This window comes from Micromesistius poutassou (genome assembly GCF_964030765.1).
Source record: "Micromesistius poutassou genome assembly, chromosome: 11".
NCBI lineage: Eukaryota > Metazoa > Chordata > Actinopteri > Gadiformes > Gadidae > Micromesistius > Micromesistius poutassou.
Genome location: NC_140281.1, coordinates 19,312,568 through 19,328,966, shown reverse-complemented (window position 1 = coordinate 19,328,966; position 16,399 = coordinate 19,312,568). Strand labels below are relative to the sequence as shown.

Sequence of the window (16,399 nt, the reverse complement as noted above, 5' to 3'; positions counted from 1 at the left end):
TCGGCCTATTCCTCCGCATTGTTCCACAGGGTCGCTGCCTTGTAATAGTAGCCTGCTAGAATGCCATTGTTTTGTGTGTAGTCTTAACGTGTTGAACTTCATCAGTGGTAGAATCGGGATGTGGACATCATCCAACCAATACGAATGATTATAATAAAATATTTTTAATAAAAATGCAGGACATTCTTTTACAATTCTTCCAAAAGTGGCGCCACAGAACTTTCTGCTGCTGTGTTTAGAGTGCCCTCTAGAGGCGCTTGGACGCTAGTCGACCACTCGTCAGCAGCCATCGGGGGAATCGAGTGAAAACATAAGGAGCATAAACAATGAACATGAAACATAAATTAGAAAATAGTTCAATAGTGCCCTTTACATATTTAAGAAGCATTCTTACAACATACGCTTACGCACTGTTTTTCTTCAAGTGATTCTCATACAAAAAATAAATCTACCAATATACATGACTATTAACCGGACGCAATATTTTTTTTCGTGGGACAAGTCTGGGATTCTCGCCTCTGATTTGGTTATAATGGCTCTCCTCCGATTGGTTATGGTCAGGGTTAGGTTATGGGTAAGGGTTAACCCTAACCATAACCCTAAACCTAACCCTAACCTCCCACAAACAGCTAGGACTAATCTAGGACGATCTAACCCCTTCTAACCAATCAGAGGCGAGAATCCCAGACTTATCCTACGGAAAAAAAGTACACGGCTAACCGGACAGGGGGCCCGGTTCAGCCCGTCGTCTCTCTCTTCAGGATCCTCCAGCGGTCTTTCAGCATGGTGCCCGTGCGGCCATTGAAGGAGTGGTCCAGCAGCATGAGCTTCCAGTTGCCCTCGCCGTGCTTCTTCACGGCTTTCGTCAGGACCTTGTCCATGGAGGGCGTCCATTTCTGAACACAAGTCAAATACAGTCGTCACACGCATCGTTTTGGTCGAATAGCAGAAGCTTCTATCTGTTGCTGGTTCGATCCCCGGCTCCTCCTAGCTGAGTGTCGTGGTGTCCCCGAGCGAGACGCCTTCACCCTGATTGCTCCTGACGAGCTGGCCGTCGCCCTGCGCCGTCGGTGTGTGAATGTGTGCATGAATGTGGTGAATGTCAGTCAACACTGTAAAGCGCTATATAAACGAGGTCCATTTACCATTATATATTATATTCCTCGTTCAATAAAACCCTTCAAGGTGAAGCATCTCCACAATGAACTTTATTGCCAAACACGACACGCGACGCGGATCAGAATTACAATCGAGGCGTTCGTGGGCGCTCACCTTTCTGCCTTTCTTGAGCGGTGGGGCGGCGAGCGGCTTGGCGGTTGGCCGCGTGCCGTCTGACGGAGAAAGAGCCGGAGCGCAGAGCTCGGCTAACACCTCGTTAGCTTCAAATACTTTGAGAATCAGGATGAGATGAATTGACATTCAGGGCGTTTAGAAGACGCTTTCATCCAAAGCGACTTACAATAAGTACATTTGTCAGAAGAAAAAGAAACAATAATATATCGTCGAATCAGTAAAGATATTCATAGAAACAAGTGCTAAGCGTTTACAACGGCTAGGTTAACCCGTTTCCTGCATACAACAAGATAGCATTGTAGCATCTTACCCTAGCTAAGTACCATTTTTATTTCAAGTGCCAGATTCGCCAGAATGAAGAAATAGTTATGGCATGGACAGCAGTGAAACACATAGATGGCGGAAGTAACAAAAGAAAAACATACCTTTCTGAGGTTTCTTGCCGGACTGTTGTAGCCAGAATGCCTGTTTTGAAGAGTTGAACAGTCTCTTTTTGGACCTGAAGAAATGCAAAGTCATGGCAGCGGTGTCGGTTAAACCCACAGAACCCCTCTTTTCTCTGAAGCGCTTCATTTACTTTTAGGGCATTTAGCAGCGACTTACAATAAGTACAATTGTCACAAGAAGTGAAACAATATATCGCTGTCGGTACAGTAAAGATCAGAGAACCAAGTGCAAGTACTAACAATCACTAGGCCAACCTATTCCCTGTATACTAGCAGTGCAGTGATAGCCAGCAGTGATAGCCAGCTACTGCAGATGCTACACAATTAGTGCGTTCATTAAGTGCCAGGACGAACAACAGACAAGAGTGGACGGGGGGACTGAATGGCTATGCAGAGTCTAGCTGAACTCTGAACAGGTGAGTTTTCAGGCTTCGATATTTATCCGATCATAACATTTACCAGACATTTTGGAAATAACAAGATAGGTATTCACACTGGGAAACCGCTGGAGTTCATGCATTAAAAGTAGGGCTGTAACGATACGTGTATTCGTACCTGAATATTTCGGTACGGGTCTAACGGTTCGATGCACGTTTCATTTCGGTACGTACCGAAAAAATAAAAATAAAAATCTTTTTTCTCTTTTAAAAAAAAAGTTTTTATTGATTATCACGCACTCTGTGACTGTCTTGTCTTGATGTTTTGTGTTGAGGACCACATTGGAAATAAGTCCTGGACTTTATTGTGTTTTTATCCTCAATTGTATTTGATGTCTTTTCATTTGTGTAAGGCATTTGTTTGATACAATTTAATAAATGAAATAGGAAATCAAATTTAAAAAAATTGTTTAATAAAAAAACAACTGCTGTACCAAAAAACATACCGAACTGTGACTTAAAAACTGAGGTACGTACCGAATCGTGACTTTGGTGTATCGTTACACCCATAATTAAAAGTAGTTTACCTCAAAGACATGGTTCTGAAAAAACACGCCAAACATTTGACCATCACGTATAAGATCTAAACATTTAAATCTAAAACGACCCAGGTAAATGTGGATCCGATATGTATTTCAACAAAACCAAACAATTGCTCACTTTTTAAAGGTGGCTGTAGAGTTCTCTGCTGTCTGTGAGGAGGACTGGTCCTGCTGGCCGCTGGAGTCTGGGCACTGGGTCACCTTCATTGCTGCCTATATCATATGAGACCAACACATGAAGCCATTAGGGGTGTAAATCTGAGCCTTCATGACGATTCTATACAATATCAATTTCTTAAGCCAACGATTTGATTATTTTCGATACAGAATTGCCCACGATACGATTTGATTCGATACTCTATATATTTTTTTACATTATATCTATTAACATAATATCTATCAAATAAATCAACAAAAAAATGTATCATTTACCTTTTATTGAGAATACAGAAACAGGATACACACTTTAGTGCTTACTGTTCAGGTCTAGTATGGCAATTAGCCTATTCACTGTAAACGAATCAATGCATCGATTCCCCAAGTATTGTGGAATTCAGAAAAAAAAACACCTCAAATTTTAAGATTAATGTGATAATAAAATTGTTACACAAATATTGAATTAAATAAAATTAATCTAGAATATAAATCAGTGTGTGGAGATTAGGAACAAAACGCTGAACCATTTACGATGGTTTCCATCAGACCGCGGAGGAGCAGAGGAGGAGCAGAGAGGAGGAGCAGAGAGCAAAGGAGCAGACAGGAGGAGCAGGGAGCAGAAAGGAGGAGCAGAGGAGCAGCTAGAGGAGCAGCGAGAGGGGGAGCAGAGAGAGGAGCAGCAGAGAGGAGGAGCAGAGAGAGGAGGAGCAGAGAGGGGAGGAGCAGAGAGAGGAGGCACAGAGAGGAGGAGCAGAGAGAGGAGGCACAGAGAGGAGGAGCAGAGAGGGGAGGAGCAGAGACGCCACGGCGAGCTCCTCCTGCACGGCGGCGCCAGGGAGGAGGAGGAGGAACGCCAGTAGGGAGGAAGTTCTGTCCCCGCTCATTAGCTCCTCTCTCGGGGGGAGCAAGGACAGTTCTGCTGACGGGGAGCTGGTAATTAATTATATAGCCAGTGGGGGAGGGGTGGGGTGGGGGGCGGGATTATGGAATTATTGATGTCGGCGAAGGCGGGATCAGCACCTTGACCCATGACCCAGCGCCGTAGCCTGATGCAGCAGATTAGGGCGGGGCACAGGGCGGGGCCTTTTCATCACCGGGGGCCTGCTCGCTAAGTGCTTCTGCCTGCTCGTGAGCGAGAACCAACAACCTCAGAGGAAGACAATAAAACACAATAAAAATGTTCGGGACTGAAAATGACCAAATATGGTTTAGAGAAATAAACCTTAAATAGGAAATACATCAGTCAAACCCAAACCTGATTTCAATTCCCACTGATTCCTTTGTGGCTCATTCCAGGGGCAGTGCCCTGATTTCTTTCCACGGCCCCACTCAGGACTCTGAGCTTCGACCTATTATTGATGATGATGATGATGATGATGGGCCGTGGCCTGTCCTTGACACACCGGTTCTCCCTGCCTGCCGTCACATCCATTGGGCCGCTACCATAACCCCCCCCAGGGTGTAGTTCACACACACCGTTATCAATCCTATCTTTCTTTCCTCTTAAGAAAAGTATTGCTTGATGTGATCATTGAGAGGTGTCATCCGTTTAAGTGCTGGGCTATATGGTTTCTTCTTTTTTTAAATCATAAAGTTAAAAGTTGAAATTGGCAGATTTTCAGAAAGGATCGTACTTGTCAAGACGGGGGCCTCCAGAACAATGCAACCAGTCTCCCACTGATGGCACTAAATGTAGGGGCACAGTTTAATTTCGTTCAGCACTGTTCCACAAGTGAGGCCTCGACTGACAAACAAAGATCGATGAAAGACGCTCGTTGTTCAACAGGATTAAATTCTTCATGCATCAAATCACTACGTTTTACACTTCAGAGTAAACCTGGCAGATGCTTCAAACCATGTAATTCTTGAAGAGTGGAAGATTACTTGTTCTGGGATGCAACGCACACCCTGCATTGGCCTCTGAGGACATTTACTCATTTACTACATATTCAGTAGGGGTTGGAAATATAATCGATTCTTCGATGCATTGCAATTCTCTCTAGAACAATTCTGTCTCGATGCAGATAAGTTAATAATTTATTTAATTACATTTGTTCACCTGCTGCAACATTCTGTTCGCCTGCTGCAGAGCGCTACAGAAAACTCCTTTCTGCCTGCGGGTTCTCTGCGCAGAGAACCAATTTTATCCAATATAAAATATTAGACAAGGTAATTCATCTGTTGATTGTCTTTAATGATCATCACAAAAGTAGGAAGTGATGAGTGAGCAAACTCAGATGTATATATATATTTTTGAAAATCACGCATGGAAATGTAAATAGTTGTTTTTTTGCATCGAGAAGAGTTTTAGAATCAAATCATTGACCTCTGAATCGGTGACGTGCCAAGAGATTCCCAGCCCTAACATTCAGTGGACGTCTGACTGCACCACAGCACACGACAGCGATGCTGAGGGTACCCACGGGTTACCTTGAGCAGGAAGTCCGAGGGGTTCTCCGCCAGGAAGGCGTCCAGGTACGACTGGACCTTCTCCCGCAGGTGTCTGTAGGGGTAGTTCCTCATGTACGGGTGTTTACAGTCCCCCTTCGCCACCAACGTGGAGAGCTTGATGGCCAAGTTCTGTGAAGACATGCTCAGTTGAGTTGGTCTAGTTTGTCTAGGCCCAAAGGCCTAGACTGGGGCCGTACCCTTAGAAATAGGACATGTAACTGTGGGACCCCCAAAAAATATAATCTAGTTCAGCAAACATAGGGTTTAAATGCACATACTTCAGAATTTTATATATATATTGCTTTGAATACTTGAAGATTGTAACATTGCACTTTTATACAGCAATGCCTGGAATTGATGGACGGATTGCCCCTTCCTTTTCTCCGGGGAGTTGACATGGTAGTTTGCATTCTTTATAACACAGTTAAACTTTTTTAACATCATCACCTCCAATAAATATGCAACATTTCAAAATACGTATAACAATAATATATTGCCATTGGCCCGTTCCCTTAACTCCTTTCCACCACCAATATAAACACCGTCATAAATCATATAAAGCGAAACTAAAGCGAACACATCAAATAGCTATTGCGTCAAAAAAGGCAAGAACATAAAAGGTAAATATGCCCGCAGAAGTTACAGCTCTGGCTGATTGATAATGACAGTGTGTGTGTGTGTGTGTGTGTGTGTGTGTGTGTGTGTGTGTGTGTCTTAAATGTGCTGTAGTTTGACCAAACTAATTTCCCAACTCTGGGATAATAAAGTATACTTTGACTTATTGGTAGACTGTGACTCTGAGCAGGACTAGCGGGGGTTCACCTTGGGGATGTCCTGCGTCTCCTTCAGCCACTTGAGGGCAGTAGAGGCCACGTCTTTGCGGCCCTCCTCCAGGCAAACCCCCACCGACTATGAGACCAGAAGCATGTGCAGTTGGTTGACAAAATGTTAGTTGTTCAAATCATCCCATGTTTAAGGTCCAGTGTGTAGGATTCAGTAGCAACTAGTGTTGAGGTTGTAGATTACAACTGAGATTTTTCTCTTTATAATTATTAAAAAAAATAAAAAAAAATTGACAAAAATTTTGGGGTGCAATCGGGAAAACATGTAGCCTACAAGATTGTGGTTTGATGTGAAAGCACTTCAATAAAAGAGATAAAAAAAATAAGTTATCGAAGAGGGATTCAACCTCAAAAACTGTCATCAAATAATGCACACACTTATCATAATCCCCCTCATCTGCCTACTGCCATTCACTACACTATTTTACACTAGGATTAGAAAGTGAAATATAATAAATAATAATAATAATAGAATCCTCTAAACACACACACACACACACACACCTCCCTGGGGTGTTTGGTTGACAGGAGCTCCGACATGATTTTGATGTGTGCGTCAGAGTTGAGTATAACAGACACATAGTATAACGCCACCACGGTGTGGGGCGCATTCCACAGCGCTCATTAAAACATTATTATAATGATGCTCATTATAATTCTCATTATAACTCCTACAGAACGCTCCTACACCACAACTACTAAAAAAATGATCACAAATGGGTTGCAGCCATGGGGGAAACAGGCCCCCTTCCTTCTTACAAATCGTTTTATCATATTTTTTAAATGCATTCTCTCTAGAGAATGTCTCTTTGTCCCTTCGGGGCTACTGTAGAAACACGTGGCAGAGGACCTGCTCCCCATGTCGATATGAAGGCTCCTTCTAAGGTAAAACACAACCATTCTTATTTCATGGGATTATACACTGATTAAAATGTATTTATTGAATATTACATTCCAACCAGGAAACCTCCTGGTGGCTAGATGCCACCCAATGATACACACTGCCTCTTTCTTGGCTCCATAAGTCCATCCTAAAGACGTTGTTTATGAGTGAATCCCTTGGATCACATGTAGGTGACACTGGCGGTCGCCTCAAACAGACGCAGGTGGGAATGTTGTGCGGCAAAGTTACCTGGACGTGCAGGAGAGTTGTGATGCCGTTGTACTCCTCTTCATCGGCCACAGTGTCTCGCAGGCTTTGCCAAAGGCTTGTAGCCTCGATCAGAGGCATCACGTCGCCCTCACCCTCCAACCCATCTACCAAACACGATTCATTAAAGCATGATTTGGATGTGAACGACCGAAGTAGGAAGACTGGGCAACCCAAACATACCTGTGATATGTGATCCGTGCATGATTCTTCCAAGGAAGGCTGCGATTTTCCTTTTCTGAGCCTGCTCATTACTCAGCTCGCAACCCTCACAGTTGGCTGGAAAACAAATATTTACACAATCATAACTTATATAATGTCAAAGCACGTTATAATAATTAGGTCTCAGATTCAAGAGCGGACAGCTACGGAAGGGGATGGGGGCCACATGGGATATTTGTTTTGGACTTCTGACTGACACTGTGTGTGTGTGTGTGTGTGTGTGTGTGTGTGTGTGTGTGTGTGTGTGTGTGTGTGAAAATTACATTGCACTGAAGTCAGAAGTCCAAAAAAAGTACCCCCTATGGCCCTCATCCTCTTCCGTAGACCGCGTTTGAGAACGTAAATAATGATTCAATGATAGTTGGAAGTGCCAGATGCTAAGCTAAAGCTAACCCTCCAGCTTCTTCAGAGTGAGGTCGAAGTCGTCCAGTTTGTCCTCCTTGAAGTGTCGACACAGGCTCCTGAAGGAGAAGTCCAACGTCCACCTGAACACCAGAGCGGTGACATGATGAAAGTCCGAACTGTCGTCCGAACTGTGGATTGAGTCACTTGTTATGCTGCTCGGTTGGGTCTCCATTGTTGTTGTGATGCCGGACGGAGTCATGTTACTGGCGGCCCTCGGTCTTCGCGCCATTTGATTTTGTGTTTCTTAATCTCGCGATATTACATTTATTGCAGCGCCCCCTAGAGGCGTGGGGAATAATACAACTGCGGTACAACTCTATCGAACTCATGCCCATTGTTTTGTATTCATACGTAATCTTCGGGAAACCACACGCATCATTACCAAAGTAAATAATATTGTGATGTTGTACAAAGAAAAGCAAATCCTATGAGGTTGCAGCATACACATTTTGAATGTGTGTGTGTGTGTGTGTGTGTGTGTGTCTGGGCAAATTACATTGCACTGAATTGAATTGGTATGTGTTAACCTGTTTGTAGTTTATTTTGGGAATAATTGTGTATTCTGTGTTTTTGTTACGCAAAAATGGCAAAGCAATCCAACAAACAACTAAGTTATGCACAAATGCACACAAACAAAACAGAATCTCACACACATACGCACACGCACATCTGAATATTATATACACATTTATTTATTATCCTGCATATGCTAATAGACATAATGGGGGAACAATGCTCTACAGAAATGTGGACGTACATGTACCATAACAAAGTGTTGTGTGTTCACATAATTGTTCAGACTATTACATGCATACAAAGATGGCGTTTTGTACAGAACCAATCTGTGCAGCTCCGGGATTCCACTGATAGTGTCTTTCAGAGCCCAACGGAAAAAAAAAGAAAAAGAAAGAAAAAGTCTGAGGAATGAGGAGGCATAAACACAACAGAGGACAAGGAGGAGACAAGGGAGGAGACAAGGAGCCATATGCATTGGTGGAGAGGAATAGGGACAGGGAAGCAGTATTTTTTTTCGTAGGATAAGTCTGGCATTCTCGCCCCTGATTGGTTAGAATGGCTCTCCTCCGATTGGTTATGGTTAGGGTTAGGGTTTGGGTAAGGGTTAACCATAATCCTAACCCTAACCCTAACCATAAACTCTTGCAAACAGCTAGGACTAATCGAAACACAATCTAAAGGAGAGCCCTTCTAACCAATCAGAAGCAAGAATCCCAGCCTTATCCTACGAAAGACAATACAGCGAGAGGGAAGGGGGGAGGTGGATATATATGGATAACGTTTGGATATTAAGCACGTACAATTCACACACACACACACACACACACACACACACACACACACACACACACACACACACACACACACACACACACACACACACACACACACACACACACACACACACCAAACCCCATCCTTTTCACTCTGCACAGTTTTGTTCTGTCCTTCTTTTTTTGCTTTACTTCTTTTTTTTTTTAGAAATGATAATACCTTTGATAGACAGTAGGACCCAGCTCAGCCTGTTGGATGCGTAGCTCTAAAAAACGCTTGTGCAAACTCTCGCACACCCACACACATGCGCACAAGTGCACTCACTCACTCACTCAATCACTCACACACACACGCACACACACCACTATACTAAGTCCAGAACTTTCTGCATTTCTCCGCTCTTTCTTGCCCTCCGGGAAGGAGACAGGATTCTTTCAAAGTGAGGAGGAGGTCTGAACCTTGGTGTGAGAGCAGGTGGTCTCGGGTTCAGGCTCTGAAGCAGCACTGGGCTGCATCAGAGGTGGCTCAACAAAACACAAAAGTCAGATGAGGAAATTCCAAGCGATGTAATCCCTCCCTGCAGTAGCAATGGCCGTTCCCCAGTGCAAAATGATCATGGAAATGACAAACTGAGAAAAATACAAACGATGGCCCTCCCTGTTCCATGAATTGGCGATCACGTTCAAATGATATCGGTATACTTACACATAGACTCATGGACCATGACTTAATCACCATTTTAACTTTTGGTACAGTTTCCTGTGATTACTACTACTAAGTTGGCATTGACTCCAAAGTCTCCCATTTGAGCGGATGGACCACAATGTGTGACAGCATAAGAGTGAGGTTATGGAAATGTTAATCAAGGATTTGAGCACTGTTCATATAGATGCAAACTAGAAGCATGAAATGAATGGATCTCTCTCTCTCTCCCCCTCCCTCCCTCCCTCCCTGCCTCCCTGTCTCTGGGCAGGTAGGCTCATAATTCCTGGCTTTCTCTCTCACCGTCTCCCCCTCAGATCAAACTACGAGCTGCTGAATTTATTATCTGTGCGCCTCTGCTTCCTTTCCTTCATATATTATTATGGGATGTTGGGTCGGGGGGTATGGGGTAGGGGGTGTACGTGGATCATGTTATAATAGTAATAAAATGAATAATAATAATAATAATAATAATAATAATAATAATAATGATAGTGATAGTAATAATCTGAAGTAGGCAACTCCTTGTACTCATAGGAGCCAAGACATCAGTGTGGATTTGACAACATTACCTCTCAAAAAGTACAGTAGGAACTAGGACAGTAGCTGTAAAATAAATACAAACAAAAACAAACGGAAAACAGAATCCATCCGACCGGAACATCAGAGAGTTATAGAAAACCTGAGAACTCAATAACATTACTTGTATTATCTATTACATAAAGACCTGATTTATCCTATAAAATTAGAATTTTCTGTACAGTGCTATATGAACAAAGCCAAATGACTTGCTACCTTCTCATAAACAGCAGTTTTATGAAAAGGCACACAACATTTCCAACCACCATATGGTGAGAAATTGTGGTCATGCTCTGTATTTTTGTTTAGAAAAAATAGAATTATTATCAACATTAAATTTCAAAAAACATAAAATCCTTGGTGTGTGGCCATTCAATTATATTATCTCTATATCATTCATTGCGCTGTGTTAGATTTTATTTTGTGTGTACATTTCACAGCTATATAAAAGGTCCTAGTGCTAATTTTTAGACCCCTATCCCAAAGATATGACATGTTAAGGTCTATTGACATATGGCAATAAGGTGACTGACACTAGGCCTACATGCCAGTCACACATTACTTTAAAGCAAGTGTGAAACCTTTGCAGTTTGCATTGTTTGTAACGTTGTGGTAGTTGTAACACTGTTAATTAGCCTCATATTAAAGATACATCATTTGAAAAATACAATAATTTCTGCCTGTACACTTACAAATTCCATAAACAGAAAATAAAGTGCCACAATTCTTGGCCTGCATAGATTGCAGTTTTGCTGTATTGCACGTTCCACCCCTCTCTGAGAACAGAATAAAATAAATTAATATAATATTTTCCCGCCTATTTCCTCCCACTTTTCCAATCTGAATTTGTACAACCTTCTCAAGCACGCCATACTTGTACACCACTAATGCGCGCCACCAAAGTGCCATGCTCAAACGATAAACACTTATTCCAGCAATAAATTGGAATCCAAAAAGGCAAAACAAAACGTGGATTTACAGTTCAGTGAGAAACAGAAGTAGACGAGGAAGGACAAGCGACAAAAAGAAAACAATTATAAGAAAACCTTTGGGTTTAAAGTTTGACTCAAATCAGCTTGGTTCACCGAGAAAACAATAATAACTCGAAGACACTACAGTAATAGAAAAACGACAACACAGTAGTATGGATCAAATGTCTACGATGACATCATAGTGTGGAGGAGATTATGATGAGGACTACAGTGCAGGTAAACCACCCGATAGCGAAAGAATAGTATTATAGTACATACGTAATTTAATTAACGTTTAAGTTAGTGAGTAGCTAAATAGATGGAAGCCTTATAATGTACTTAGTTTGGTCCGTGTATATTCTTATACTTCTCTTTTTTTTTTACTCAGTTGCGTTGTTTTGAAAAGCCGAAAAGGAATACTACAGTTAAAAGTCTATCTTTATGCTAGTGACCAAATCTAGTGTACTTAATTATTGGTCTACGTATTCTTATTCTGTTTTACGTCATTTAAATCGCCGACTATAGAAATCCTCTATACATCTGATAAAGGTCTACATACTTCATATATTGTTCATAAACTACAGTGAGATATCAGTTGTCAGATAGAGCGTTGGTTAATGACATTGATGGATTCAGGAGATAAAACAAGGAATAAAACATCATGTTTTATGTCTTGTTCCAATGTCTCAACCCGTCTAATTAATTAGCGGAAGCTTTCGACAGTTCCTATCCTTACTTTATGACGTATTTGGCAACTACAGACTAGTGCTGTAGCATAGTTGTTGTGTTCTTGTCCTTCGTGCCCACTTGAAGTTTCAGTTTGATGTTTCAGATACATATTCAAAAAAAGAAGAAAAAAAAGAAAAAACGTACGATTAAGTCATTATGAAACCCAAAAGCCATAACGGTAACATTACAGTTTCATACACAGTTTCTTCACACAGAAAAACATTACAGGGTCGTTATGGGAACACATTGCATTTCCACAAAAGGTAATGATATGTCGTTTTTTTTTTTGTTGTTATCGCTACGATGCAACACTCAATCTGAGGTCTCTCGATGCACCTTCGTCTCTTCTCTTCACCCTTCTTGTCAGTGTTTTGCATTAGTCATCTTGCACGTTACTTATATAATTTCCTTGGGATTTCAGAGTATTTACAGTGGAGCGCTTTCAGCAAACTAAGCACCGTAAAATGTCTTTTTGAGGGCATGCTTTGTACAGATAAGTCTCTCTGTGTGCACTCGACTCAGGTGCTAGAAAAAGAAGAAAGAAGGTTCAGTATGTACACCGGGACGGGAACGGGCACATTGTTCGCTTCATTTGATAAATTATATTTTAGTTTTCCCCAAAGTGCCCTCACATCGGTCCCCAAAGTAATTCCCAGAATCTGCGTTTAAAAAAGCAGTTTGAAATTCAGCGACACACAGAAAAAAGACACACAGGTAAAAGGGAGCTTTTCATGCCATGCAAAAATATCTTTCACTATATCCGTGCCCTTTCCCTCTGTCTTCTTCTTCTGCTGCTCCCCGACGCCAGGGGGCGGGGGGAGGGGGGTCCTCCACGGCGAGGGAGGTCTGCGGCCCCCTCACCGCTCCTCCGACCGTCACATGCTGCTGCCACAGCCCGGGGACCGGCCCCCCTCCCCCGGGATCAGGTGGATCTCGGGGCTGAACACGTGGTTCTCCACCTTGTGTGTGCTTTGGTCGCCGTCGGCCTCCGCCTCTTGGCTGCTGCCCAGCAGACCTTGGGTGTAATGAGGCGCCGAGGCCACCCCCCCCACGGCCACCGCCTTGGGCGACACTGGCGTGCCGGGGACGGCCCCTCCCACCGCGTCCACGACGCGCTGCTGTTGGTTCTCCGTCGACGGGTCGTCCTCGCCCGGTGGCGTGTCCACCACTAACCTTCTGGAGGACAGGAAGCAGGTCTCCTCCTGGGCCAGGGGCACTGATCTGGGGATGAGCGGCGAGGTTTCCCCCTCGGGGGAGACGTCCTCCAGGAAGCTGGAGCTGATGTCGGGGGATATGGTGCTGGGGGGCGTGGGCGGGCCTTCGGCGGGGGTCTCCACAGAGTTCCCCCTCGACCCTTTGGCGCTGAGCGGGTTGTGGCCTCGGAAGGATCTGCGGATGTTCTCGGCAGTGTCGTTGAAGCTCTCCCCGTCGCCGCTGTTGGAGTGCAGTCGGTCCCCTGAGCTGGCAGGGACCGACGTAGAGATGTCGTCCATGATCAGGTAGCCTGGAGGGTTCCGGTCCCCGCTGGCTGTCAGGTGATCCAGCTCAGGAAGAGAGTCCTGGAAGGTGGTGTCCCCCTGCTTCACTGAGTCCAGGCCATCCTCCTTCATGTCCTCCGTGTAGTCGTCTAAACCCTCCATGGAGGATGGCTCCACCTTCGTCATCTCCAGCTCCTCTCTGACGGCGTCGTCGGGGCTGTTTCCGGGTTTCCTCCCCGGCGATGGCAGGGCGGTCATGGAGGTGCTCAGGGTGCTCATGGAGCTAGTGGTGTTCAGGTTGGTGTAGGACTGCGACTTGGTCATCTGGTGGTACATCTCCTCCAGCTTCTGGACGTTGAGGCGCTGGGGGCTGTCCCGGTAGTGCTGAGGGCTGCAGGCGATGCCCTGCGGAACGCCGGTGGTGGTGACGCTGACGGTGTGAGGGAGTGTGAGTACCATTGGCCCGGGGGAGGTCTGCTTCTCGGGGGACTTGAGGGCGGCATCCGACGTGACGCTCTTGGCTGAGCCCCCCCAGCGGCTGGGCGACAGGTGGTTGTCCGTGGGTGTCTTGTCCCCGCCCTTCTCCACCACCACGTCCATCAGCTCCATGCTGCGGGCGAAGGCGTCCTTCAGGTTCATGGACACGATGCTGCCGTTCCTCTTGGCGCGCTCCAGCGCCTCCCTCCTCTTGATGGCCTTCTCCTGCCGCTTCTGCTCCTTGTAGAACTCAGAGAAGTTGTTGACGATGATGGGGATGGGCAGAGCGATCACCAGCACCCCGGCGATGCAGCACAGACCGCCCACTATCTTCCCCAGCAGCGTCTGCGGGTAGATGTCGCCATAGCCCACCGTGGTCATGGTGATGGTGGCCCACCAGAAGGAGGCGGGGATGCTGGTGAACTTGGTGGCGTCCTCGTCCTTCTCGGCGAAGAACACCAGGCTGGAGAAGATCATGATGCCCATGGCCAGGAACAGGATGAGCAGGCCCAGCTCGTTGTAGCTCCGCTTCAGCGTGAAGCCCAGGGACTGGAGGCCCGTGGAGTGGCGGGCCAGCTTCAGGATCCTCAGGATTCTCATGATCCGGAAGATCTGGACCACGCGCCGCACGTTCTGGAACTGCAGCACGCTCTTGTTGGACTCGGTCAGGAAGATGGTGACGTAGTAGGGCAGGATGGCCAGCAGGTCGATGACATTCAGCGGGCCCTTGAAGAACTTCCACTTGTTGGGCGAGGAGAGGAAGCGCAGCAGGTACTCCATGGTGAACCAGGCGATGCACACTGCCTCCACGTGGGCCAGCTGCGGGTTGTCGTTGGCCTGGTTGAACTCGTCGATCACCTGGAGCTCCGGCAGGGTGTTGAGCGACAGGGCGATGGTGGAGAGGACGATGAACAGGATGGAGATGATGGCCAGGATCTGCAGGGGGACGAGAGAGAGAGAGCGGAGTCTTGTGTAAAGCAACCAGAACGTTTCTGCAGCTCAAAGGAATTACATAGTGTGTATGTTCCGTTATATGTCAAAGGATCTTTGCTGTCGCAGTTAATAGATATTTACATATTTATGGGTTGCGCAGATGCGTCATTAAATTCTGCCACAGACATTTGTGGCAGATTTGTGGTCTATTGTTAGTAATTAGAGGTGTGGATCAGTGAGAGATGTGAAGATATGTGCCGGGAATTAAATAATGAAAGGGGAACACATGCTGCCTTTGAGAAGCAAGAGGTTTTGTTCATGAATTTAGAACCAATCCAACGCAGGGAGAGGGTCATTCGGAACTCACAGAGAATAACTGCATCAATAAAAGGAAATGAAATGAGAGACATACAAGAGAGAATAAATAAATAGGAGTCTTTCCGTTCCGTTCTCGTAGCTAGCACAATAACAAGGGCATATATGTTTTTTCTCACAAACCAAGACCTTCATCTCGAGAATTCAATGACTATTCGAAAAAATCAATCTCTGAAACAATGTATAGATTGTGTCTAGGCGTTGCCTCCTGTTGGTTTGTGATGTGGGGGGGCTCATCCTGTGAGATGGTGCATGATGGTGCTTTGAAGGACTCCCCCCCCCCCCCCCCTCACCAAAGAGAGGATGGACTCTACTGGCCTCAGCCTGAAAGGCCCCCAGTCAGAGAGAGTGATGAGAGTCAGTGAGGGCCCATGAGGATAAGATGCTTTTTGGGTTTGCATTTGTGTTTGTGTGTGTGTGTGAGCGTTTGAGTGTGTGTGTGTGTGTGTGTGTGTGAGAATGTTTCACTATGTGTGTGTGTGTGTGTGTGTGTGTGTGTGTGTGTGTTTGTGTGTTTGAATGTGTGTCTGTGAGTTTGTGTTTGACGGTCTGTTTTTCTTGAGGACAGAACAATATGTGCTGCCTTATCTATTCTATCTCTTCCCTTCCTCTCTTCACCTCCTCCCTCTCCTACTCTCGTCTCCTGTCTCCTCCACCGTCGCACCTCGACGAAGCCCCACATCTAAAACCCCCTGCTGTGCTGAGACTCCTTAAGCAGCTCCTCTGTCAGAACTGCTCCTTCTACACTCATTGAGTCACGGCTTTGGGGAGATACGGATGCTATACCATAAGCGGTGCTAAGCTAGGAACGTTATACAAGAACCCTTTAGGATAGGGCCGGTGCCACAATATACTGGATATCTGCCGACTGTAAAGGCAGAAACTGAGGTTGCAACCGATAGCCAATTCCCACACCAGAGT

The 16,399-nt window shown here is 45.1% G+C and overlaps 2 protein-coding genes and 1 pseudogene across 5 annotated transcripts in view; 1 reads left to right on the top strand and 2 right to left on the bottom strand.

The window, feature by feature from the left end:
* sbspon (somatomedin B and thrombospondin type 1 domain containing) overlaps positions 1-108 on the top strand; it is a 6,195-nt gene extending 6,087 nt beyond the window's left edge. For both annotated transcript variants that reach the window (XM_084475095.1, XM_084475094.1), the window contains exon 6: positions 1-108. This exon is cut by the window's left edge and continues 254 nt beyond it. The gene's annotated coding sequence lies outside the window, so the exon portion shown is untranslated.
* An 86-nt stretch (positions 109-194) lies between these two features.
* On the bottom strand, positions 195-8,143 carry terf1 (telomeric repeat binding factor (NIMA-interacting) 1; the record flags this gene model as incomplete). Of its 2 annotated transcripts, none has more annotated exons than XM_084474961.1 (9): positions 195-896; positions 1,273-1,388; positions 1,719-1,792; positions 2,837-2,931; positions 5,305-5,454; positions 6,148-6,234; positions 7,300-7,424; positions 7,501-7,596; positions 7,933-8,143. In XM_084474961.1, the coding sequence occupies 9 exons, from the start codon at positions 8,141-8,143 to the stop codon at positions 738-740; spliced, it is 1,113 nt and encodes a 370-aa protein (XP_084331087.1). In that variant the 3' UTR covers positions 195-737. The 2 variants fall into 2 exon arrangements, with proteins under 2 accessions (XP_084331087.1, XP_084331088.1); XM_084474962.1 differs by having other exon boundaries at positions 1,273-1,364.
* Positions 8,144-13,090: 4,947 nt separating this feature from the next.
* On the bottom strand, positions 13,091-16,160 carry LOC311355477 (potassium voltage-gated channel subfamily B member 2 pseudogene; annotated as a pseudogene). Its single transcript has 2 exons — positions 16,143-16,160; positions 13,091-15,106 (listed from the first exon to the last, which is right to left on the bottom strand). The product of its transcript is annotated as a potassium voltage-gated channel subfamily B member 2 pseudogene (transcript).
* Positions 16,161-16,399: the final 239 nt, after the last annotated feature.